Genomic DNA, 26,745 nt, shown 5'->3' with positions numbered 1-26,745 from the left:
CAACGACAGGGATTAACTAGGTGGTGACATGGGCAGCTAGGGTGTGGCTGGAGGAGGCAGATTGCGGGGAAGTTCCCTATGGAGTGTTTATTTTGTCCCTGGTGAGCCAAGGTTAGTCTCTGTGAGCTTTCTGAGCTGCTTTCCTCTTTCGCCATGATGTTCTGTCTCACCTCCAGCCCAGAACAACAGATCTGGCTCTTGATGGACTGAGACCTCTAAACCTGGGAGCACCAAATAAACTTTTCCTCCACTAAAATTGTTCTCGTCAGGTCTTTTGGTCACAGCAGTGAAGAAAGCTCACCAAAACAGAATTTTGTGTCTTTTGAGCTTGGGGAGGTAAGCCCTGGAACAAGTGTGACCTCAGCTGAGTCCACAGCATGTGGCCGCCATGGTAGGTAGTGTCATCTTCTTGCTAAATGACCTCAGTGCGGGTACAAATGGAATCTCCGTCTGCTAGGCTTTTTTTAACGCCAGTTTGACATACACTAAAAATTCTGTGTCGAGTGTGTCTTCCGTAAGATTTTTCCAGTGCGGAGTCTATTAATGGGAGTTGCATCCGCTTCATTGGCTTCTGTCAATTTTTCATGCCGTCGCAGTTCCGTTTAGAAACTCATTTTATTTCAAGGAATCACCATGGACTGTTCCCTCCCTCCGGGTCTCTCCTCTTAGTCCATGCATCTTTTCCTCTCTCCCTGTCTCTCCACTGCGGTTTTTTCTCACCACACTTCCATTTCTAATCAATCATGTGGAATTTCTCAGTCTCTTCTCTTCCTCGAGTTCCCTGGATGTTTGGCTGATAGTCACATATTCCCTCCTGGACATATCTCCCCCTTGGCTTCTGCTGGCTCTTAGTTCTGACCCTGGGTCCCTAAAGTTGGGCTCTCAGCCCTCTGCTCTTTTCTGCCAACACTCCAGTCCTGCGGAGTTCTTGGATTCTTACTGCTGAGCTGCCTCCTCTAAGCCAGTGATGTGCATGCCTGTATCTTCCTCCTGAACTCCAAACTGGGACTCACCTCACCTGTCAGGACCTTGCACATGGAGGACATAGATGGCTCTTTAGTCACCTCCCTCTCAACACTTACACCATCATATTTGTGGCCTTAGTTCACCAGTTAGAAAACTGAATGGGTCCACTGGTTTCCAGGGCCCATTCTTTCCCTGGAGTCCAATGCTTGCAACTAGATAAATGAGAATGGTTGAGATAGCATCTTAGCCTAGTGTCTGACATGGAAAAGGTGCCCCCCAAAACTCGTTGCTCTTCCCTTTGCCTTCTGTCTGTCTGATATCTATGTAGGCATCAGATCTGTCTCTGTGGAAGGGGAGACCAGCTTTATTCCATCCCATTCGTCCTGTGGCACCTAGAAGGAACCTCTTGTCCATCAGGCCTGCAATAGTGCCTGGCCTCGGAGTCCATCTCCCAGCCCTGCATTTCTGCAGGAAACTACCCTATTCACTGGCACCAAGTAAATCTTCCCAACTCTCACTCTGCCACTTTCCTGCTAAAGAAATAAAAATGGTACCGTGTTATCACACAGATTAGGTCAGGATGCATTTCCTTGACTTTCAAGGTCTTTCAGCAGTGGGTCCTCTCATTCCTTCAACCATTTCATTCCTATGCTCCAAATTTGGAGCTCTTTCCTCTGGTCCACTCAGCTGCCCACCTCCTTCCCTGCCTGCCATCTTTGTGTCTGGCTCACATTATTCCACTCATCCAATGCCCTTTCCCTACCCAGGCTTTATCTTCCCTTCAGGATCAAACTGGTCCATAAAGGTTGCTTCAGTTGCTCTAGTCCAAAATGTTGTGTCCTCTGAATTCCTCTAATATTAAAAGTTGAGATGGTGTATCTTTTAACTATCACTAGTAGGATTTGTTGAGCTGTTACCATATGTAAGGACTGAGGTGACCACTCCTAAAAATAATCCAAAAGGTAAATGTGTATCTGATTTTGAGATGTGGAAACTGAGGTTCAGAAGGTGAACTTGCCCAAGACTGCACTGGGATTAAAGCTCGCATGCAGTCCTACCCACAAATATTCCCATTGGTTTTATCTTGCTTTGTTTTTGTGTTTTTCTATCCTGCCCCAAAACATTTGATTGCAGAGATGATTTATTGTACCATTCTTTTCCAAGGAGCCTAGCTAAGAGGTGAGCACATGATATTTATTTGATGAACTCACTGATTTTGACTTCTAGCTGCCAGACTTAATAATACCGGGACCCCAAATGAGTTAAGCAATTTATAGAAGCAATGGTCACCAGGATTATTGGCCCTGGTAAATAACAGGTGACAATCAGCACCATTCCAATGTGACCAGGGACATCCAGATAGCAACCTGTTTAGCCTTAGTGGTCTCCTTTCTTCCATTGCCCACTCCAGGAAACAAAACAAAACAAAACAAAAAAACCTGCAGGTAAAACACCTCAGAGCTCATTACTATTCTGAAGTCATTTTGTTTCCAACTCTTATTCACATCATCTCAGGGGCTTTGTTGACATTATCTGCTAACGACTGTAATCCATCTTTCTAAAGAGAGAGGCACCAACCCATCAAAGGACACCCTTCCCTCTGCAGAGATCTGAGGTCTGAGGTCGCCTCCCGACTGCCAGGGCGGGCACTTGGTACCGGGCCAGCCGCCTGCACCAGGCCCCTGGGTGCATTTCTAAAGGGTAATATTTACAGTGTTGGATGGCTGGGTGCTGTGGAGCTAATGGAATTCTTAATAAAGGCAGCCTTCATTAAGACAGGGAGCACAGGCAACGTGCCCTTGCTTTTGAGGAAAGGACGGGCCCAGCACAAGACGGATGCTCCCCCTTGGCTTGGAAATCATGCGGGTCAAGTGCCTTGTCATGCATTAACAGGCTTTTTAAGTTCCTAGGCAGATTGAGAGGAGAGGCTTAGATAAATGAAGGCAGAGGAATCGTGCGATCTGTCTTGGTAGCGTAAACGCTGAGGCACAGCAGCTGCATTTAAACAGAGCAATTTGCTAAATGAGTGGTTGGCTACTTTCCAGATGGCCAATGTGACACGGGGCTTGGATGAATCCTTTATTCAATCATGCATCTGTCTAGACTGAGACACGAAAGGCCAGGTTAGAGCCACCACGGCAGCAACGGCAGCAGCAGCTTTGAAACCCTTGCATAAAACATGATCCGTATGGCCAATGAGGCAGCTTGGCCAGAGATCAGCCGGGGCGGGTGTGGTGGCATAGCGCAAGCTACCTCCTGGCTGAATGACGGCCAGTTTGGAAGAGGGGCTCTCTCTGTGCATGACTGCCCCCTGTGTCACTTTACACACCAATCAGGTCACTGGGGCAGGCAGGAGACCTTAGGATGAAGCAGGCCAGACAGCAGAAAATACTGGCATCTTCTATGTTGCTGTTCTTAATGGGCCCTTCTTCATTGTTTTGCATACCTGTGTTTTGGCTTGATTTTGTCTATGTCATTTTAAAATTTCCAAGACCCATGAAAGAATATGCTTAGCTTTCAGCCATGCCTCCTCTCTGCCTTGCCTTCTCCCCTTTCCTGGAACTTAATTCAGTTTGAGGACTTTGCTAGAAATGATACTGGCTGTAGACGCCACGGGGTAGATGAGATAACCGTTTGGTTCTGCAGCCTCAAGGTCTATGACACACATTGCCTAACTGAAGTGAGTTAGGTCAAATGGAGCCACTTGAGGGCCATTTGACCCAACTAACAAAATAGTCAGCCCCAAAACTGCCCTGGGCTATCATGTGGATATATAGGAAAGGCAACTCTATCCACTGGTTTCACTCTGGTGAGTTATTTATATCCCATGCTTATTTTATTTTTATTATCATAATAAAAAGTTTCCATGGGCAGGAATTTGGCCATGTTCTTCAGTAGCCCTTCGAGTCTGATCAGGTAAGGCGTACTGTCCCACCCTATGCTAGAACTCACCCTATGCTAGAACTCACCCTATGCTAGAACTCACCCTATGCTAGAGGGCCCTTCCCCCTCCACACTAAGCAGCAGCTTCCATTTATTTTTAACTCAAGAGAAAAAGTTTAACCCCATGAATCACCAGCAGCACTTCCTGTGACACCCTGGGGAAAACTACAGTTGGTTTAGAAAGAACCTCAAAGCGCTTCACTTATTGTGGTTTCTGATCTACACAGGATGGAAAATTTTGAGTTCTGCTTTGTGTTGATACACCAAAGCTTTTTCACCAACATTTTTCTGTCTTGGAACTTTCCTACCATCAGGGCAGAGTCTGCTATATTATCAGGGGACTTGGGGACTTGTAGCATTATTCCCTGGGCTATCTCACCAGATATCACTTTTTTCATGACTGCTCTGAGCCTAGTTTCCTTATCTGAACCATGATGCACGGAACGTTACTTGAGACAGATTTTTTTCAATTCTTCCAAGGGTGGTACAAAACTAGCAACATTCTACAAATGGAGATGAAGTGCTGGTCCATATATGTGAGGAATGCTTTGGGACACCGCTGGTCCAGACTTATTGATAGAGATCTTGAGGGCAAGAGTCCAGTCTATGAAAAGGGACTTGTTCTAGTCCATAGACATGCCATATGGTTAGAACAACAGTAATTGAACTCTGGGGTAGTTTCAAATCTATTCAAGTCCTGGCAATGAGGAAACAGCTCCAAACAGGTATAGAAGTTATGCCTTAACCTTCTTAAGAAATACTTTTCCTGTAATGCCAACTGTAACACTGGTGAATATTTTTTGAAGTATCTTTTAAGTACCTGATCCTGGGCTGAGTGCAAACCTAGAGAAGCTGCAAGGACAGTCACTCATCTTTGAGTGACTACTACAATGGCAGCCTTTGTAGTAGCCATTGATGAGCAAGTTCCTCTGGCCTTTGTCAGCACATTGCAAATGTGGCTCTCCGTCTTCTGAGTATGATTGGGCCCCGGATTCCAGGGACACATGACAACCAAGAAGTATGCAAATCATGAAAACCTTGCAAGCTGCCAAAGGATGATTGGATGACAGATTAGGTGACAAGGCAGGCAGAATCCAGAGCTTCTGTCTCATAAATAAACCTGTTTCTCTCACACACAACCTGCAGCTATGCTAAATGGCAACCTGATCTTCAATGCTATGCTCACTTTAAGCCTTTTCCCAACCTAAAGAAATTTGATTTTCAAAATGAGCATCAAATGAAGTCTTAAATACTGTTTGAAAATGTCATGACTTTTTAACATTCAAATATAGCTCTACAAAGAGTCACCCCTGATTGACATTTTATTCCATTTTAGGCATGTTAATTAAGAACCACAGATACTAGCAAGAGATGAAAGCAGCAGAAGCTGCAAACTATTCCTGAGATAAATGCAACCCTCATTTGCGTAGAAACTAAATCAGAGCAGGAACACGCTACGTGTACGGGTTCATTCGCGTGGTGTCCACTAGGGGGCAGTGGATGATCGGGTCTCCAGCCTGCGGCCTCTAATGACGGTTACTATATATACACCTGAAGGGTGGCAGGCCCTTTACACAAAGTGAGCAGTGCGGCAGCGATGACAGGTGTAGGGAGCAGTCAGTTATTACTACCGCACGGTCTGTCGGAAGGATAAAGTGAAATGAATCATTTGCATTTTTACCAATGAACCTGCATTCTAATGAACAGGCAGTGTCGTGTCGTTGGGACCTGCCCTTGGCTTCCCTCTCTGGCTTTTGCAGGAGGAGAAGAACCAGGAGAGCAGCCAGGGAGAGGCCCAGCCAGGGAGCCCTGTTTACAGTGGCTGGCCACCACAGGACACTACTGATCAAGAGGGCTTCCCTTTGCCATCCGGTCCCTGTGCCTTATATTCTTTTGGAGGAATTCCTGCCTGGGGGCTGCGTGGCACACATCCAGGGCACCATTCATATTGTAGCCTGTGTGAATGGCGCCCCCTAGAGCTGGGCATGCGTAGATCCTCTCCTGCTCCCACCCCATGGGTCCTTGGGCTGTGTGTCTCTGTAGAGGCAAATGCCTGGCACTTGCTCTCTCCTGAGGCTCCTCATAATTAATAACATCTGCATTAAAAGGCTTTAAGGAGAACGGAGAAAAAAGCAACATCTCTGTGATGTTAGGATGCAAGACCAGGTGAAGTTCAATTCCTCTGTTCCTTGCTTATATAACTTCCTCTTCTCCCTCCTTGATGCAAGAATCAGATATCCTCCTGTCATTACCCTGTCCAAACCTGTTCTCCAGAAAATTCTAGAATAGCCAATCATTCAGCTTCAGTTGTTTACGCAGATTGTGTTCTTTCCTAGGGTAATTTGCATGTAAGCCTTATTTCTAATCCATGCTTTCAGGGTGACTCCTCCATTCCCAGGTGCATTTCTGCATACATTCACTTACCTGGAGTGTTTCTTTTGTTCCCTTGATAATCATTAAGTCTAGTTTCCTCATGTCAACCTGCTTGGGTTCAAATCCTATTTCTGCCACCTCTAGGAATCACAGATCCTTGGGCCAATTAAATAACTCTTCTGTGGCTCACCTTCCCCATTCTCACAAATGGCAGTGACAATAACCACCTCTTAGGGTGCAGCAAGGTGAGAGGACAGTGCCAAGAGCACCAGGTACGCCCGCTAGCCTTACTCACGTGTGACCCCTGAGTGTGTGTGTTCTCACGACGCCTGCGTTTCTGCGTCTCTCTTCCTCTTCATTCCAGCTCAGCTTGGAGACGCAGATGCTCCCAGCCTCTTCCCTCCCCCTTGCTTCTTCTGCAAAGGACAGAAGATGGTCTTCTGGTTCCTGACTCCGTTCCACCCCCACACCTACCTGGTCATCGCCGTAGAGAATCAGGCACTGGTCAGAATCCAGGAAGCTGAAGCAAAGAACATGGACACGAAACACCATCTTCAGATATGGCATCAAAACCACAGGCGGGATTGAGGGGGGATCTGGCAAAGGCCCTTCAGGTCATGCTCGATCTGTAGAACATTCTTGGAAATAGACACTTGTTTACTTCGTGATTTCCAACTCTCTTCCTTTGATCGCCTACTTCCACGGTGCAGATTCATGGTTAAAATAAGAAACTGATTTAAAAACCAGTGCGGGAGCTGAGAGCGAGCTGTAAGGAGATGCCCGGGCCGATGAGCCCTCCGGGAAGCAGACTCGGTGCCACCTTAGCCGCTGGAAGGAGGGGGCCCCACCCTCCCCACTCTCGCATCGACTAGAGACCTTTCTTGTGTGGGTAGCAGAGATGTCGCTATCCTTTAAATACCTTAACTGTAGACACTCCAGAGCCCCCGATAGATGTTGCTTCCCTCTTTTTCTTCCATCGTCCAGGAAGCTCCAAGAGAAAGATGCTGTTTGTTTCTCAAAACTGTTCAGGGCATTATGGAGGGAAGTCAGGGGAGACCAGATCCCTGAACCCAGTGCATGAGGGGACAGTGAGGACATTCCTCTGAGACACTCGATTTTTATGAGGAATGGCTGCAACCCCACAGCCGTGGGTGGGGTGTTGGGTTCCAAGGGTTTGGATGCCACTTGTGCCAGGACCAGAGCTGGGGGCAGCAATGCTCCTTGATGGTGAGAGATTTGAACATGGGGGCCTGGTAGGAGGGCAGAGGTGACAGGCAGAAAAAAAAAAGAGGCCAAGAGGGAGGGGGAGAGGGGGACCAGGACATTGAGTGGTGTGACTTTGACCGGTGTACCTTCAAACCTCAGTACTATCTAAAAAAAAAAAAACAAACAAACACAGAAATGCTTCCTATGGCTGGATTTCCCATCAAAAAACTGAAGGGGTTGGGTGGATGCTAACGGTGGAAGCCCCACTGATAATCTGGAGATTATCAGTTTACCACCACAAGGCTCGTTGGATGTTGTGTGGCTACCTTAAATTTGGTGAATAACTTTCCAGCTTCTATCAGATTTATATATTGATTTTATTTCCAAAGACAAGGGAATCTACTCAAGACTTTTCTCATGTCAGTATTGGACACACCTATGTCTTCTAAATGCCTTAGTTATAATTTCCTTACAGACAGTACGAAGCCTACTACAAAGGTTGCTTATCTGTTGTTTTTTTTTTTTTTCTGGCACCTAGGAAGCTCAAAGAAAAAGGTTTATTTAGGGTATTATGGGAGATATTTTGCTCACTGATTTTTATCTTCATTTATACACACACACATGCACACATACACACATTTCACCTTCATCTCCAGTCATAAATATGCAAGTGTATGTCATCTTTTATTTTGTTCTATATTCATTATTGTCAATATCCAAATCCTTTTTTAGACAATGTTGTCCTTAATAGCCCAAAACATAAATAAATACATTTTGCCTATCCCAAAAGTTCTCAGACCTCTATCTTTTACTGTGCAGAGATACTCTTCTGGCTGTGTTGTAGTCAATTCTGCTCCTCACTCCGGGCTTCAGAGTCTTGCTTTTGCAGAGGACTCTTTCACCTCTGTTTTTATTAAGGTGTCTCTTATATTTTCTTCTAGTATATCCTTTAAAAACATTTCGGTTTTGCTGTTCCTAGAATTTATTTTTATACATGGTATGATGCAAAGACTAAACTTTTTCCCTAAATGAAAACCAACAAGTTATTTGCTAGATTGTTACCACACTAATTTGAAATATCAGTTTCATCCAGTGCTCTTTTCTGGGTGTACAGACTTCTATCATGGATCTGTGGGCTCCTTTCTGCCCCAGTATGTCACTTCTCTCATTTACTATAACTTAATAGATGACTCGACATCTGTAATTCAAGGCCTTCCTCATGACTCCTTTACAACATTTTCTCGACTCTCATCACATATTTACTCTTTTTTTAATTTTTATTTTTCAGTTGTAGATGGACACAATACCTTTATTTTGTTTATTTATTTTTATGGGGTGCTGAGGATTGAACCCAGGGCCTCACACATGTTAGGCAAATGCTGTATCACTGAGCTGCAGCGCCAGCCCACATATTTACTCTTCCAGGTGAACTTTAGAGTCGCCTTGTTAAGCTCCAAAACTGTCTCATCAAGATTCCAACTGGACATTGAATTTGGCATTTGATTTGGGGACATCTTCACCACATGGAATTTTTTTCATCTAGGAACATAGATCCTTCTCCTATATTTGGATTTTCTTTTATATCTTTAGAAAGGTTATTGTTAAGTTTATTTCTGGATGTCCTGTATAATCGGTCAATTGATTTTGTCTTTAGACGGAAAGGAAGTGAGAAAGATAGTGAAGAGCCAGGTTCCCGGTAGCCCAGAGGTTCCACCGTGAAGTTATATTCACTTGAAAAGATCTGACAGAACATATCCTAGCAGAATCACGTGTGGTCCATGTAGGACTCATGCCTGGCCTTCATGAAGCCCAAGATCTGAGGCTGACAAGCTATCACAAGGCCTATTTGAATAAAAAAAAAAGTGTATGTGTGTATATGTGTGTGTGTGTGTGTGTGTGTTTCTGTAGTTAATATTTTCACAGAAGATTTTGAAAAGGTCCTTGTGCCACTACCATTCTCCCCAACACTTTCTTTTCCATAATTCTTGGCGATTTTAATATTGATTGTAAATAACTGTCCAGTGAACTTCAGAGTCACCTTGTCTTCTTGTCTTCCTCCTTGCTTCTGTCACTCACGGCCATGGTCATGGCCTTGACCTTGCTAGTATTAACTGGTACACTCTCCACCCCACACTACATCTCAATTTCACATGTTCTACCTCCAACCATTCCAATTCACCGACTCCGCAGCTGGGGTTGACACTTCAACACATTTTTACAGCCCCGGATCCTTCCAGGCTCCATTTTCCTTCTTGTGTGGCTTGAGCTTCGTGGACAATTATTACCACTTCCTCATATCCCCCCTCAATCTCCTTGCTCACGCTCTCTGTTTTTGGCTCTTGCATGGAAAAACCATACCCTGAGTTAAGCCTGACTTGACTTCTTACCTACCTCCTGCCTGCAGCCATGTGAGAAATGTGGCTGGAGATGAACCACCAAACTGTGCTGAGTGGTCTCACTTCAAATTCATGACCACAAACCACTAATGAGTTGTTAGTGCTTCCTGGCAGCCACCCCCCATCTCCCACTCTCCAAGACCAACTCACTTCTTCCTTTCTCTGCAAATCTCCAATATCTTTTCCCCAATTGCCAGTCTCAGATGAGAAATTCCTAAGTCGCAAAGAAAGCTGCTCCAAAAAGACCCTCCCTCCACCACATGGCGCATGCACACTTGCATCTGAACCCACCTGCTCAGCCCTCCCTTGGGTCCCACCAGATGAGCTGCCCATGCTCCCCATGAAGCCAGTGCCCTAGGTCCCAACCCTTCTCGTTCACCCAAGGATATCATTTGGCATCTCTCCTGTATCCTCAGTTTTCCAATTTTTACTGGATCATTCCCAAGAGCATACAGCTTTGGGAATTTTTCTCAATCCCCTTTTTCTCTCTATTGCCCTATTTTTCTCCTTTCTTTTACAGCAAAGTGACTTGAAAGAGAACTTCACGCTGCTGTCTCTAGTTTTCCCTCCCTGGTGTCTTTTGACAACATCCCCACAGAGCTTCTGCCTGCAACTCTCACAGAAGCTGTCTCACCAGTCAGCAGCCACCTCCAGGCTGAAGCCGGTGGAAATGCTGGGTTCTTATTTTTCTAGCAGCTGCCTATGACTCTGTTCTCCCCAAGTTCAAGTGCCTGGCTCTGTCCTCACTACCTGCTTGTGAGTCCTTGTAAGTCACTGGTGAGCACATGCCTCAGCTTCATGGAGTTAACGCCATCTGTCTGCACTAATGGCTTGGACTCCCCCAATGCTCACTCGCTGGCCATCCTGAATTTCTTAAGACCTTACCCGACCCTTCTTTATCCCTAGCACCTGTGCCTTTCTAACCTGCATGATCATGCATTGTATGGTTATTGTCTAGGAGCCCAGTTCACTGGGGCAGGAGTTTTGCCTATTTTCTTTACCAATATATCCCAAGTGCCCAGAACAGTGCCAGGCCCATAGTGAGCTACACTGAGCCTTGTCCTTGTTGCATTTTGCACTTCCAGGCACCACACACACTTCTTGCACACTCCAGGTGTGCCCCATCCTGCAGTCTGGAAGCTCTGTGGGCCATTCTTGTCCAGGTCCCCAGTGTGCTATGCCCAGTTCCCCCATCTACTAGCTGTCTAGTCACTCCTGTGCCATATTTCCACATTAACCCTCGCTCTCCCATAATGCCTGACTCCTTCCACCCCAGTGTGAATCCCCCGAGAGCCCAGTGTTGATCTCTTCCCTTATCTATCCAGGACACGTCCCTGCACCTGTTTATGGTGGAGGGGGTTGGTTATCCACCTAGAAATCACACTTGATAAAGCTCTCTGTGTTTACAGCAGGTCCCTATCAAATTTTGGGACAGAACTTCATCGTCACGAGCGTGTCCTAGCTGATGTCAGTGCTTGTGGCCTGTACGGTGTCTGCCTGAATGCTGCACCCGGGTTGCTCAGGTGGCTGCCTTTCACCTTTAGCCTCCTGGCCTCCAAGCCCCGGGCCATGGCCAGCCTCAGTTCTTAGCACCATCGATCCTGGAGGCCACAGGACCTCCTCTCTCAGTCCTGGTATTCCCATGATTCCTTCTGAGCCCCAGTCACCACTCAGCCAAGCTTGGGGCTGCCGCCTCACCCTCCTTGCCCAGTTTCCTTCCAGTTGAATGAATGTAGGGTGTAGCAAGAGCCTGGCCAAGTCAGGACACGTCCCCCAGACCCATCTCCTCCGGCATTCTGCAAATACCAACGGACGACATCTATGTGCCTGGTGTTGTGTATCCCACTGGGATGTGACAGGTGAAACCCCCACCTCCATGCACTTACGTTCTAATGGGGGAAAGGGAGAATCAACAAAGACCAAATGAACACCTCACATGTCAGCTGCTGGGAAGTGCCCAGGAGGTCAATAAAGCAGACGTCTGGGTCTGGGGGTGGGTAGATGTGAGAACGTCTTTGTAGAGAGTGGGAGGAGAAGGCCGGGCTGAGGAGGTGACATTGGAGTGAGCCACATGGACTCCAGAAAGGAAGGGCACTCCTCGAGGAGGGAACGGTGAATGCAGAGGCCCTGAGGTGGCAGCACTCATCAGGTGCTCAAAGAACATCAAGGAATTCATTGTCCTGAAGTGCAGAGCGCGAGTGAGGGGAGGGGGCAGCAGGTAAGGACAGACTGGTGTGGAGGAAGATTTTCCCCACAGCTAAAAATGCGCCCCCTAAGTTGGGGAGATATTAGGCAGAGAAGAACTGCAGGGGAGTGAGAAGGAGAAAGGCTGAGGGGGCCAGGCCTAGTTACCAGGAGTGTGAGGACAGGGAGCCCCCAAGGAAGAGCGGCTGCAGGGGCTGCAGGCAGATGGTGCCCTGGGAGCCGAGTGCATAGACTACGGTGTGGATCTTAAACGTCCTCCAGAGCCCCACGTGTTAAAGGCTTATTCCCAGGGTAAGGCTGTTAGGAGGTGGCAGAACCTTTGGGAAGTGGGCCTGCTGGCAGGTCTTCAGGTCATTGGGAGCATGCCCTCAAGGGGGATTGTGCAACCCTAGATTCTTCCTCTTTCTTTGCTCCCTGGCTCATGAGGCAAGCAATTTTGCTCCACCACACACTTCCTCCATGATATGCTACCTTGCTGCTGACCCAAAGCACCAGGGTTAACGGATCAAGGACCAGAACCTCTAAAATTGAACCCCAATAACTCCTTTCTCTTTACAAGTCGATTATCTCAGGCATTTTGTTAAATTAATGGAAAGTTAACGAATATACCTTACATGGTCATGATCAGAGGTGTCCCAGCAAAGGGCCCCAGAAGCAGGGCAGGATATTGGTGAGGGAAACCCTGAAGTGACTGAGATTATGGTGGGTAGCGGGAGCTCAAAATAGCAATGAACTTGAGTTTTGGAAAGTGAAGTAAGTTCTATTTATTGCGTATCTGGAGTTAGGGACTAAGAGTCTCACTTGCTGCACTATTCTAAGTACGTTAAAATAAGGCACAGCATACGGCAGTCATATCCCTGGCTCGTCTTTTAGGAATCTTTGCCCCAGGATGCTGACATGTTTTCCTCACAGGACTGTTGGAAAAAAATGGGAAGAATGGTCCAGAGTGGAGATCTTCTGCTCTGCGGTTGCTCACCCTGAAAGGAGTCTCCGGTTGTGCTTCAAAGTGCAAAATCATGGACTTTTTATAGAGATAGAGATTTCAATGGCATTTCTGCCAAAAAAAAAAAAATCCAGAAATGCATCAATCCTGAGTAAGATAGCCCAGAAATTATTCATACTGCTCTGCAGCTCTGGCGAGAGACCAGATTCTGGGGATTCAGGCATCTGAAACATTTCTTTGGGGCATCTGAAACACAGCAATGGCTGTCCACACAGGCACTAACAAGCTAAAAGCACAGAGATTTCCAAACAGGCCGTCTTTGATTTCTTTTAAAGACCAATTTAGGATTGATATATCTTTTTTTTTTTTTCCTGCAGGGAATTTCTCATTTCTCATTAATGTGTGTGTGTGTGTGTGTGTGTGTGTGTGTGTGTCTGTGTGTGTAAATATCCATCAAGGAAGCAAAGGAGAGCATCTTGTTTGGGAGGGAGGGATAAGAAAGTGAAGTTGAACCCAACTGACTTGAAAAGCCAGTGATTCCAGAGAGCATTTCGCCACATCAAATAACCTGAAGTTTTCATCCAGTGCCTAGGACAGGGCTCCAGGCGCAGGGCAAACTCAGCCCAAGGCCTGGGGGAAGAACAAGGGAGCTGGGAAATTGGAAATCCCCGGGATGTTTGGATGGGCTCCAGATTCTGTTTCTTTGAACTTTTTCTAAATTGCAGAGCCTTAGAAGTGAGTCAATTTCTGACAAATCTTGGTATTCTAAATCCTAATGATCTCATCATCTCCATAATGGAGCTACTTTTGATTTTAAAAGAACCTTTCTTCTCTTTTTTCCCCCTACAGAATGCAGTAGCGTAAAGCGCAGAGCAAATTGTGTTTCCCCCTTCAAAATGGAGAGAATAATTGACTCTCAGTTATGAAAGGTGACAGCGAGATTGAGATGGATGAAAACTGTCTACCAGGGGCAAATCATTGTGGGTTTTCTTTTCCTTCTTTCTTTTTTAAGATATGAAAAGGGAAAGACCAGTCAAATGATAGCTCACACTGAAGTGTCTCTAGTTATTGATGTTCAATCTCCTCTAGATTTCAGCTTTCCGGAAGGAAAGTTAATGGATCCTCAGGGCTTCCTGCCCCTACAGTACCAGCTAAGGAGAGAATGCAGGTCATTTTTACTTAGCCTGTGCTTGATTTGCACCAAATTAATTGTACTAGTGCATTGAAGGAAGCCAGGATTTTGTCACGTACGTAAGAAGTCTCACTTGGGTCATCATAAGAATTGCTGTGTTTTGAGACAGCCAACCAATGTCTTAACATCAAATTGGGTGAAAACCATAAAACAATAGAGATGCTGAGCGCTTTTGCACATCAAAGAAGCTAGGAGCGAGCACAGACTGTATGAAGAGCATCCGTGTACAGAAAGGCCTTGACCACTCGGACAGGGGCCAAGGCCCACAGGGCTCTGCTGAAGATTCTTGAGCAGAGTATAATCAGATGTGCTCAGAGCTCACAGGCTCAGCCGCAAAGAGAGATACTGGAAGCCATAAGATGATCAAATAGCACGTTTGAGAAACGACAGGGACCCACTCTGAGGCAGTGTTCACAGAAATGAGGGGACTGAAGGGACATGACATCATTGATTGATCGGAAGTGGAAGTCGAGGAAGAAAGGCGGCAGCCCCAGAGAATTCCAAGGTTTCTCACTTGGATGAGGAAGGCCAGGCTGATCCAACGCCTCAGGGTAGCCACCACCAGGAAAGCCGCAGGATCTGGGGTGATACAGCTGCGTTTGCACAGTTGGGGTGCAAGGCCTCCCGGGCAGCCATGTGGATGTGACACTGGTGTTCAGAGCGCAGGCATCAAGAAGTAAGTTTTAAAGTTATAAAAAGGAGAGACAGTACTAGAGAATGTGGAACCAGGAGCAGGCCGAGGTGGCACAGGTGAGAAGCAGAGTAGGAGAAACACAGAAGGGTCATTGTTGCCAAGGTCAAGGGAACAGAACCCTGTTAGTAAGTGGGCATAATGAAGACTCCCCCCCCAAAAAAAAGTTGGGGGGATTTGCCTCTTGGGAGGTTGCTACCTTAGGTCCAGTGAGAGATCGGGGAGTCATAAATGGGTTGGGCTGGTGTCGTGGGCATGTGTTGGGGGACCAGACAGGATGCTGTGGTTCCCTGATGGGTGGGCACCACGGTGCAGCCCTCCAGGCTTCTAGCTGAGTGCTGGCTCCCATGTGGCCCTGTGGTGCCTTTGACTCCCTCTCTCGCCCCCTTCAGGTCTTAGCTCAAAACCCCCTTCCCATTGAGCCCTGCCCACCCTACTTAATACTGCCACAAACAGCCCCCAGCCCTTCCCAGCAGCCCCCACACATCCATCCTGGCATCCTTTGTCATTTCCCCACAGCCGCGACACTTCTAGTAACTGATGCCTTTATAATAGGTCTTATTTATGACCAACCTCTCCCCACCTGAACAATCACGCCTTGCCATCTCCTTGAGGATTGCTTTGTGCATCGACGTTTCCTCTGCAGCCTGAATAGCGCCTGGAGCGCAGGATTCACTGAGTACATGGACATCGCTGAGTAGGACACAGGACGGTGGGTACTAATGTCGGGAACAGAAATCATAATAAAACACTCCAGAGACCCAGAAAAGGATAAATTAACTCCGGATCAGAGGATTCACAAAGGCTTTGACAAGAATGACATGGGACCTGGGTCTTGGGGACCCGCAGGACGGTAAGCATCAGAAGTAGATGGGTGTGCAGGGAGGACAGAGAGCAGGTTCCTGGGTGGGCAGGGAGCTACGAGTGACCCTGGATGAGCCCTAGGAGGAGGGCTACAGGGCTTAGAGCGTAGGCAGGAAAGAGATGTCCCCGGTCACTGCCAAGGTGTTGGTAGGCGCCCGCCAGACCTCAAGATGGAAAGGGCAAGAATGTAGTGGAATGTTCAAAGGACCAGAGCATGGCCAGAGCTCCTGGTTGACACACAGCCTTGGAAGAGTCCTCGCTATCGCATCGTGGTGATATTTAAAACCAGGAGACTAGAGTAGATGACCAGGGTGATGGGTATTGAGAGAGAAGAGGACCAAGGATGGATGGGTATTGAGAGAGAAGAGGACCAGGGTGATGGGTATTGAGAGAGAAGAGGACCAGGGTGATGGGTATTGAGAGAGAAGAGGACCAAGGGTGGATGGGTATTGAGAGAGAAGAGGACCAAGGGTGGATGGGTATTGAGAGAGAAGAGGACCAAGGGTGGATGGGTATTGAGAGAGAAGAGGACCAAGGGTAGATGGGTATTGAGAGAGAAGAGGACCAAGGATGGATGGGTATTGAGAGAGAAGATGACCAGGGTGATGGGTATTGAGAGAGAAGAGGACCAAGGGTGGATGCGTATTGAGAGAGAAGAGGACCAAGGGTGGATGCGTATTGAGAGAGAAGAGGACCAAGGGTGATGGGTATTGAGAGAGAAGATGACCAGGGTGATGGGTATTGAGAGAGAAGAGGACCAAGGGTGGATGGGTATTGAGAGAGAAGAGGACCAGGGTGATGGGTATTGAGAGAGAAGAGGACCAAGGGTGGATGGGTATTGAGAGAGAAGAGGACCAGGGTGATGGGTATTGAGAGAGAAGAGGACCAGGGTGATGGGTATTGAGAGAGAAGAGGACCAAGGGTGGATGGGTATTGAGAGAGAAGAGGACCAAGGGTGGATGGGTGTTGAGAGAGAAGAGGACCAGGGTGATGGGTGTTGAGAGAGAAGAGGACCAAGGGTGGATGGGTATTGAGAGAGAAGAGGACCAAGGGTGGATGGGTATTGAGAGAGAAGAGGACCAAGGGTGGATGGGTATTGAGAGAGAAGAGGACCAAGGGTGGATGGGTATTGAGAGAGAAGAGGACCAAGGGTGGATGGGTATTGAGAGAGAAGAGGACGAAGGGTGGATGGGTATTGAGAGAGAAGAGGACCAAGGGTGGATGGGTATTGAGGGAGAAGAGGACCAAGGGTGGATGGGTATTGAGGGAGAAGAGGACCAAGGGTGGATGGGTATTGAGAGAGAAGAGGACCAAGGGTGGATGGGTATTGAGAGAGAAGAGGACCAAGGGTGGATGGGTATTGAGAGAGAAGAGGACCAAGGGTAGATGGGTATTGAGAGAGAAGAGGACCAAGGATGGATGGGTATTGAGAGAGAAGATGACCAGGGTGATGGGTATTGAGAGAGAAGAGGACCAAGGGTGGATGCGTATTGAGAGAGAAGAGGACCAAGGGTGGATGGGTATTGAGAGAGAAGAGGACCAAGGGTGATGGGTATTGAGAGAGAAGATGACCAGGGTGATGGGTATTGAGAGAGAAGAGGACCAAGGGTGGATGGGTATTGAGAGAGAAGAGGACCAGGGTGATGGGTATTGAGAGAGAAGAGGACCAAGGGTGGATGGGTATTGAGAGAGAAGAGGACCAGGGTGATGGGTATTGAGAGAGAAGAGGACCAGGGTGATGGGTATTGAGAGAGAAGAGGACCAAGGGTGGATGGGTATTGAGAGAGAAGAGGACCAAGGGTGGATGGGTGTTGAGAGAGAAGAGGACCAGGGTGATGGGTATTGAGAGAGAAGAGGACCAAGGGTGGATGGGTATTGAGAGAGAAGAGGACCAAGGGTGGATGGGTATTGAGAGAGAAGAGGACCAAGGGTGGATGGGTATTGAGAGAGAAGAGGACCAAGGGTGGATGGGTATTGAGAGAGAAGAGGACCAAGGGTGGATGGGTATTGAGAGAGAAGAGGACGAAGGGTGGATGGGTATTGAGAGAGAAGAGGACCAAGGGTGGATGGGTATTGAGGGAGAAGAGGACCAAGGGTGGATGGGTATTGAGAGAGAAGAGGACCAGGGTGATGGGTATTGAGAGAGAAGAGGACCAAGAGTGATGGGTATTGAGAGAGAAGAGGACCAGGGTGATGGGTATTGAGAGAGAAGAGGACCAAGGGTGATGGGTATTGAGAGAGAAGAGGACCAAGGGTGATGGGTATTGAGAGAGAAGAGGACCAAGAGTGGATAGGTATTGAGAGAGAAGAGGACCAGGGTGATGGGTATTGAGAGAGAAGAGGACCAAGGGTGGATGGGTATTGAGAGAGAAGAGGACCAAGGGTGGATGGGTATTGAGAGAGAAGAGGACCAGGGTGATGGGTATTGAGAGAGAAGAGGACCAGGGTGATGGGTATTGAGAGAGAAGAGGACCAAGGGTGGATGGGTATTGAGAGAGAAGAGGACCAAGGGTGATGGGTATTGAGAGAGAAGAGGACCAGTGTGATGGGTATTGAGAGAGAAGAGGACCAAGGGTGGATGGGTATTGAGAGAGAAGAGGACCAAGGGTGGATGGGTATTGAGAGAGAAGAGGACCAGGGTGATGGGTATTGAGAGAGAAGAGGACCAAGGGCGGATGGGTATTGAGAGAGAAGAGGACCAAGGGCGGATGGGTATTGAGAGAGAAGAGGACCAAGGGTGGATGGGTATTGAGAGAGAAGAGGACCAAGGGCGGATGGGTATTGAGAGAGAAGAGGACGAAGGGTGGATGGGTATTGAGAGAGAAGAGGACCAAGGGTGGATGGGTATTGAGAGAGAAGAGGACCAGGGTGATGGGTATTGAGAGAGAAGAGGACCAGGGTGATGGGTATTGAGAGAGAAGAGGACCAAGGGTGGATGGGTATTGAGAGAGAAGAGGACCAGGGTGATGGGTATTGAGAGAGAAGAGGACCAAGGGTGGATGGGTATTGAGAGAGAAGAGGACCAGGGTGATGGGTATTGAGAGAGAAGAGGACCAGGGTGATGGGTATTGAGAGAGAAGAGGACCAAGGGTGGATGGGTATTGAGAGAGAAGAGGACCAAGGGTGATGGGTATTGAGAGAGAAGAGGACCAGTGTGATGGGTATTGAGAGAGAAGAGGACCAAGGGTGGATGGGTATTGAGAGAGAAGAGGACCAAGGGTGGATGGGTATTGAGAGAGAAGAGGACCAGGGTGATGGGTATTGAGAGAGAAGAGGACCAAGGGCGGATGGGTATTGAGAGAGAAGAGGACCAAGGGCGGATGGGTATTGAGAGAGAAGAGGACCAAGGGTGGATGGGTATTGAGAGAGAAGAGGACCAAGGGCGGATGGGTATTGAGAGAGAAGAGGACGAAGGGTGGATGGGTATTGAGAGAGAAGAGGACCAAGGGTGGATGGGTATTGAGAGAGAAGAGGACCAGGGTGATGGGTATTGAGAGAGAAGAGGACCAGGGTGATGGGTATTGAGAGAGAAGAGGACCAAGGGTGGATGGGTATTGAGAGAGAAGAGGACCAGGGTGATGGGTATTGAGAGAGAAGAGGACCAAGGGTGGATGGGTATTGAGAGAGAAGAGGACCAGGGTGATGGGTATTGAGAGAGAAGAGGACCAGGGTGATGGGTATTGAGAGAGAAGAGGACCAAGGGTGGATGGGTATTGAGAGAGAAGAGGACCAGGGTGATGGGTATTGAGAGAGAAGAGGACCAGGGTGATGGGTGTTGAGAGAGAAGAGGACCAAGGGCGGATGGGTATTGAGAGAGAAGAGGACCAAGGGTGATGGGTATTGAGAGAGAAGAGGACCAAGGGTGGAGCTGGGGTGCTTCAAGGGCACGAGGTCAGGAAGAAGATCGTGGGTCAGGGGGAACCTGCTAAGGAGACCAAGAAGGAATACCAGAAAAAAAAAAAAAAAAAAAGAAAGAAAGAAAGAAAAAAGAAAAACCAGGTGGAGTGTTCGGAAGGCAAGTGAGGATCGACTAGATCCAACGAGGCCGCTGACGGGTCACGTGGGTGCGCGCTGACCGGCGCATGCTCAGTGCGGGTGTTGTTGGCAACCTGGGGGGAACACTTGGTGGAGGTGGGTCGGGGAGAGTGGTTGGGGCAGATGGGAACGACAAAAACGTATATGATTTTGATTTGTTTCAGGGATTTTACCGCAAAGAAGTGGGGCTGCTTAGTTTGAATATGCCCCCACCCCCAGAATTCATGTGCTGGAAATTTAATCCTCACATTCATCTGTTAGTGCTATTTGTAGGTGGGGCCGTCAGGAGGTCATTAGGGTTAGATAAGATCACGAGGGTGGAGCCCTGTCATGGTGTTAGCGACATGCAAGAAGAGGAAGAGACCTGAGCTGGCGTGATTTCTTTATTGCCATCTCACTCTGTGATGCCCTCTGCCATATTTTGATGAAACTCGAGGCCCTCACCAGGTGCTAAGCAAAAGTCGGCACCATACTCTTGGATTTCCCAGCCCCCTCCCCCCAACTGTGAGCCAAACAAACCTCGGTTCTTTATATAAATCACTCAGACTCAGGTATTTTGTTATAGCAACAGAAAATGGTCTAAGACAGGGATATGAGCTGGCAGAACAAGTGGGGTATAAAAAATAATTTTTTTGTTTGTTCAATATGGAAGAAACACCACCATTTTTATTAGCTCATGGGAAGGATCTTCTCGGAAAATGATGGGGGATTTTTAGGAGGGGTGTCCTTGAGTAGGTGAGAGAGGCTGAAATCTGGTACCTAAGTAGAGAGATTTGCAAAGAGACAGGGACAGGCCAGCTGGTGCAGCGGGTGAGAAGGCAGAGCATGAGGTCAGGTGCTGTGGGCAGAGGGGATGCTTGAGGAAGCTCTGTCCTGATTGTCCCAGTGTCCTCCGGAGGAAAGAAACAGGGTCGTGGCTGAGATGAAGTGGGGAGGGCTCGGGGATCTGAAGAGAAACAGTGTGATCATTTTGGCCCCAAGGGGAGCAGAGGCACTTGGGACTTGTGGGCAACTACTACGGCACTCAGGGGTCCATAGGAATCTCAAACGTGTCCCCTGAGTGTGGCTGAGGTGTACTCAGGCTCATCTCCTTCACTGCCTTCCGTTCAGAGCTGAGGGCATGACCCTGGGCGGGCTGGGGCTCAGCCAGCTTCCCACAGGTTTGCCATGTGGCCCTGGGGTCTGTAGCATCTGAAGGAAGTCTCCAGGGAAGTCATAGGAGAAGCACTTCAGTGCCCAGGCAGACTAAGGGGCATAGCAGTGGGAGCTTCCAAGGTGCTGTCCCTTCTCTGTTATGGTGGCAGATACAGTGTTGGAGAGGTGACAGGAGGGATCTTTAAGAGCATCTCATCCAGATTGAACCAAACAGAACGACACGGTGACCCCTGAGTGGGTACTGACTGCATCATCCCCAGACTCCAGTATTCTCCTGTCGATCACAGGAGCAGCAGACTTGGCCTCCTGCAGAGGGCTGGAACCTTCCTTGTCTCCCCTGTCTGTTGAATCAGCCCTTCCTTGGCTTCCTCCTCCATCCCCCACCTGGATCATCATCATCATTCTCATCACTGTTTAGTGAGCACATACTGTATGCCAGTCACTAAACGACTTGAAGGCCGTATAGTGTGTTCGTTCATTCAATTGTTCATTCATTAGAAAGAAAACCCTGGCTTCAGGAGGTGCATGAAGCATCTGAACTTCTGCAATTCTCTCACCATTGGTCTCTGATCAGGTTTAACCTACCCCCATTTCTGTTCCTGAGTAAGTCTCCTTAAATATTTGCTTAAAATCTCCACGGTGTATAGAACACAGGTGGAAGTCCCTAGCAGGGACGAGATGGCAAATGAGGACACCCTGATGGTCCTGCCTCACCCTCTCTCATTTCTCTCCTGCAAGGCAGTCCCGCTCCAGAACACACTGTCTTCTCCAGAGACGTCAGTGCCTCCCCCCCCCTCCCTCCACCAGCCCTGCTCATGCTGGTCATCCCAGCTTAGGGGGCCTGGGAGGACCCTAGGTCTGCACCTCCCTCTTGTCCTCCAACTCAAAGGTGATTCCCCTGGGAAGGCTCTGCTGTCAGCCCCCATCCTGCTGCTGCCTGAAGGGGAGAGGATTCTCTCTGACTCCCCCTGCCCCCAGCCACCCAGCTCAGCTCCCCCCAGCTCTGGGTCCCCACGTGCAGCAATGGCTCGGCTGGTCTGCTTCTCCCTCCAGCATGCAAAAATTTTGAGAAAGAAAAGCATTGTTTCCTAAATCTATATTTTAAGAGCTCATTTCCTGGGTTAATCAGGATTCAAGATACAAATATCCCTTTTATACAGAACAGAACAGGAATGTTTAATTTAGCAAATGAAATCAATCTCTATTTGTTCTCTTCCTTATATGTTGTCTTAAGAAAAAGCTCTAAAATTTTAAGTTCTTGTCCAAGAAATCCTCTGCAGGAGGTTGATGTCATGTCCCTTAATTAAAAAAGAAAAAAAAATTCTGTTGTTTAGTATTTTATTTTACTTTATATTCAAAGAAGACAATGTCTTGTTTTGGGTGAGTAGACAAATCAGCAGCAGGTCAAGGCTGGGATAAAAAGAAATCACTTGTTTGTTAATGTGTTTATTTGTTTTGTTAAAAAATAGCCATTGGATGTCTTCTGTGATCCAAGAACTCCATTTGTCATTTGTCAAAAATATTTCTGGGCTGGGGGTGTGGCTTAGTGATAGAGTGTTTGCCTAGAATGCTCGAGGCCCTGGGTTCCATGGCTAGAGAGACACACACACACACACACACACACACACACACCCCACAATAAAACTCTTGCCTCTCTGTTTTATATTTGTACCTAAATTTTTTCAGGCTAGGCATACCTCAGAGTTTGGCTACAGTGGTGTGAAAGCAGCAAAATAGAAGTTGTATTATATTTGAAATCATATATTAGAGGTAATGATAGAGTGGCACGGTACCTGGTAATTAGTTTACAATGTGCTCCCACAGATGCACTCAGACACCGTGATTAATGCTCCCTGGAGCTTGCGGTCCCTGTAACTAACTATCACTGCGCTTACCAGGGCTCTGCTCTCCAAGCAGATTATGATAAATACCACCTTGGCTGTACTATTGCTTTAAGTGATTAGGTCTGGGTGTGAGAGGGGTGGTAAGATGAAATGGAGATAAAATGCAAAGTTTGGGCTCTGGTTGCTTCACGGGGACTCAGTAAAGAACAAGCCAGGCAACTTCGCAGGAGGTTGCAAGGGTGAGGTAGGGGCAGGACCCCCAGTCCCTCCCACACGTATGCACGCCATGCCCAGTCTGTGGGGTCATAATGGATTCTGAAGTGCGGATTTGAAGTGGGTTTCTGTTGGGTGTGTCTGGAAGCTAGACATGAGAGAGAGAGAGAGAGAGAGAGAGAGAGAGAGAGAGAGAGAGAGAAACAGAGAGGGAGGGAACTCATCTCCGCTTCAGAGTCTACTCCTAGTCTCTTGGGTCAGTCCTCCAACAGGACACTGGCCCTGGAGGAGGGGGGGTCTAGGGATGACGTCATCCACAGGCAGTTCCATTGGCTGACTCATCAGACAGTGCCATTGGCTCCATCCCAGAGGAAGTCCTCAGCCAGACAGGCAGTGTGTTAGTAGAGCTGCTTGTGTGCAGCCCCCAGCCCTCATGCACTGAGGCCCTCACCCCATGCGGATGGTATCTGGAGACAGGGCTTAGTGGTTAGAAGAGGTTGGGAGAGTGAGGCCCTCATGACAGGACTAGGGTTCTTATAAGACTCCAGAGAGCTCACTCATTCTCTCTGCATGCACACACCAAGGAAAGACCCCATGAGCACACAGTGAAGAGGCGGCAGCCATCTGCAAACCAGGAAGAGAAGTCTCACCAGAGAAAGAATTGGTGGCCACCTTGACCTTGGGCTTCCACCTCCAGAGCTATAAGCAGGTACATTTCTGTAGGTTAAACTACTCCATCAGAGTGGACTAAGACACCCACCAAACTGGTCTCCTCAAGGCTAAGTGTGCATGTGTTTAGCCTCTGAATCTTTAGTCTGTGGCAAAGGACATGCACATGAGCGCACGCGTACACACACACACACACACACACACACACACACACACATACTTTTCAGCCCAGAACAGGGTCCTCATGACCTCCTGGGACCATAGTCTCCCTAGAACTTATCAAATTGGAGTGTTCTCCAGTCACTATAACGGAGAAATATTATCTCAGGAAATCCTCCCACCAACCAGGGATGTGGGTACTCTTTTTATTTTACCAGTTTTATAGACTAGTCTAAGCTTTTGATTTTTCATTTTTTTTAAATATCAAATTAATTACTGGGTAGGGTGGGGAACAAAGTTGGTTACTCCTGTCCTCCCAGCTAATAGACAAAGAACCTTATACTTGGGCTATAATATGTGCAACAAAGAAAAGAACAGGGCTGGAGGGGACACCATTAATGCTTAGGAGAGGAGCGTCAGAGAAGGTGAGATTTAAACTGAGATCAGACCATGGTTTTTCAGGCAGCAGAAACAGTGTGTGCAAAGGCCCTGAGACAGGAAGGAGCTGATGGATCTGAAGAGCTGAACAAAGCCAGAGTGGCTTCAAGCCAGGGAGAGACTGGGCAGGGAGGAGTCTCGGGGACTTTAAGGGCAAAGAGAGGGAACAGAAGCGTCAAGGGCCACAGAGCATGGGGAGGAGATGAGAAGGGGAGTTCCATGTGTGGGGTGCTTGCTGTTGCATGCTGTGTTAGGGACTTGATCTACACCACGTGGTTCACCGTCACCACTGTGCAGGGAAGCAGGTCTTATTACTTGTGGTTTGCAGATGAGACTTCTAAGTCGAAGATGAAGAAGATGTGACATGTCCAGGTCCCCGGAGATGAATAAAGGGATTGAGATGTGAGCCATATTTCTCAGGCTCCAGAGCCGCCACCACCCCATCCTGCCTTCCCCAGAGCGGGAACCTGGGCCCCCTTGGTGCGGAGAGCATTGCAGCGCCCCCTGCAGCCCTTGTTGTGTAGTGCAGGCACAGAGCAGTCAGGGCCTCTGATGGGCTGGGCGGACAGGCCCTGGGGGCAGGAGTTGGGAAGGCAAGAGGAGGCTCCCTCTGCCTTGCAAGAGAAGTGCAGGGGCTGGCAGGGTGCCGCAGGGCAGGGGGGTCCAGGTGATCTCGCCTTTTGTTCTATGAGAACCTGACAGTTTTGCTTTTCAATCATTTTCTTCTAAATCTATTAACTTTTCTCTGTATTTCTCAATATATAAAATGATGAGTAGGAGAGCGATGAATGAGAGATCTATTTTACTGAAATAGCTGGGTGGCTGAAGAGGCTCTATTTTATAATGAGGAGACGAAAAAAGGAAGACAGGGGAAGGAATAGGCAAAAAGAAAATGGACTCTCCCTTCCCCTCTTCAAGACGAGGTTTCCAACTTGGTCATTCCACAAATGTTTCTTGAGCACCTACTATGTGTCAGTCAGGTGTAGGTGCCAGAGAGTAGTCAGCAAGCCTAAGGTGTAGGACCTGCACACCAGGGGCCAGGTGTGGGTCAGTTGAAGGCTGGGGAAACTCCTGGGTGGGGGGTTGCTTCTGGGCATGAAGGAGATTCAGGAGAATCTTTAGAGAAAGGACACTTACACTCCAAAAAATGGTGGGAATCAGCAGGAGCTACCTGCATCCTTCATATCCAGCATGTGGTTCCATAGCGGGGACTCCACAAACATCGGAAAGAAGGTTGGAAGAAGGGACAGCATCAGGAACAGTGTGGAGGTGACAGTGCCTGACGTGTGGCAGACACTCTGTTCAAGAAGGTAGGTGTTTCTGTGGCTCGAGGGTTCAGGAGGCTGGGACGAAAGAGGAGACTCAGATGCCATCTGCTATGGTTCAAATATGGTTTGTCCCCACCAAAACTCTCCTCAAGCCTTCTTCCGAATGTGGCAGTATTGGGAGGTGGGGCCTAGCGGGAGGTGTTTAGGTCTTAGGGGCGGAGCCCTTGAGAATAGATTAAAGCCTTTCTCCCAGGAGACTGGTTTATTTCTCCCGAAAGCCAGTTGTTATAAACCAGTTTGCTTCTAATTCCATCTCTTCTGAATGTTAGCGCTTCCCTTCTGCTTTCTGCCATAACTTGAAGCAGCACGAGGCCCTTACCAGAAGCTGAGCAGATGCTAGTTGCTAGGATTTTGGACTCTCCAGTCCCATGAATTTTAAGCCTAAATACATTTCTTTTGTTTATAAATTACCCCCTCTTGGGCATTCTGTTACAGCAACAGAAAGTAGACTCATTCAAAGGCTGTGGATATTATTGAACAGGAAGTTGGTAAATAATAAGTAATATGATCAGAGTTGAGTTTCAGGAACATTAATCTGGCCACAACTAAAACACAGAGTAATAAATAATTGCATGACTCTAAAAGTAATTTCACCTCCTGGCTTCCCTCGCCTTGCTAAATGCAAGAAGGTCCCTCTGTGGGTGTGCCATGGTCGTGTGTGTGTTGATGGAACCCTAGCTTGTAAAGATTGAAGCATGTGGGCCTCAGGAGACAGGAGGGCGGGTTCCACTGCCTGGGTGCCAGCCAGCCTCCCTGGGGTGCCCCTTCTTACCAGTAGTCCAGTTTCAGAGGTATGGCTTCCAGGCTGCCGATCTGACAGTAAGGCTCCAGGTTAGCGAGTTCGTACAGCTGCAGTTCACAGCGTCTGTTTAAAAATCAAGCACAGTTGGAGCAAACTTTCAGCTTTTGCTTCACCTCTGTAGGAATAGTTTAGGTTCCTCAGAGCTTACAAAGCGGCGGCACCTACCTGACCAGGAAGAAGCCACCCTGTGGGGCCACCCTCTAGCTGAGCTTGGGGCCTCCCTCTCAGCTCCTGACATGGGGGACATCTCTTCAGCTTGGCTCTAAACCTGCCACAGAGCCAGTCCTTCCCCTTCTGGGGCTGGCTTGTCAACAACCTGGGCT

The 26,745-nt window shown here is 48.1% G+C and overlaps 1 protein-coding gene across 1 annotated transcript in view; it reads right to left on the bottom strand.

Annotated features, from left to right (window-relative positions):
* LOC113182482 (cilia- and flagella-associated protein 337-like) overlaps positions 1-26,745 on the bottom strand; it is a 121,319-nt gene that overhangs the window by 74,613 nt on the left and 19,961 nt on the right. Inside the window, exons 3-4 of the mRNA XM_026388416.2 lie at positions 26,393-26,485; positions 6,757-6,802 (exon numbers count right to left, since the gene is read on the bottom strand). Coding sequence (XP_026244201.2) covers positions 6,757-6,802; positions 26,393-26,485 — 139 coding nt within the window. The remainder of the gene's footprint in view (positions 1-6,756; positions 6,803-26,392; positions 26,486-26,745) is intronic.

Source organism: Urocitellus parryii, chromosome 2 (genome assembly GCF_045843805.1).
Source record: "Urocitellus parryii isolate mUroPar1 chromosome 2, mUroPar1.hap1, whole genome shotgun sequence".
NCBI classification, from domain to species: domain Eukaryota; kingdom Metazoa; phylum Chordata; class Mammalia; order Rodentia; family Sciuridae; genus Urocitellus; species Urocitellus parryii.
This window is presented reverse-complemented; position numbering and strand designations above follow the sequence as displayed.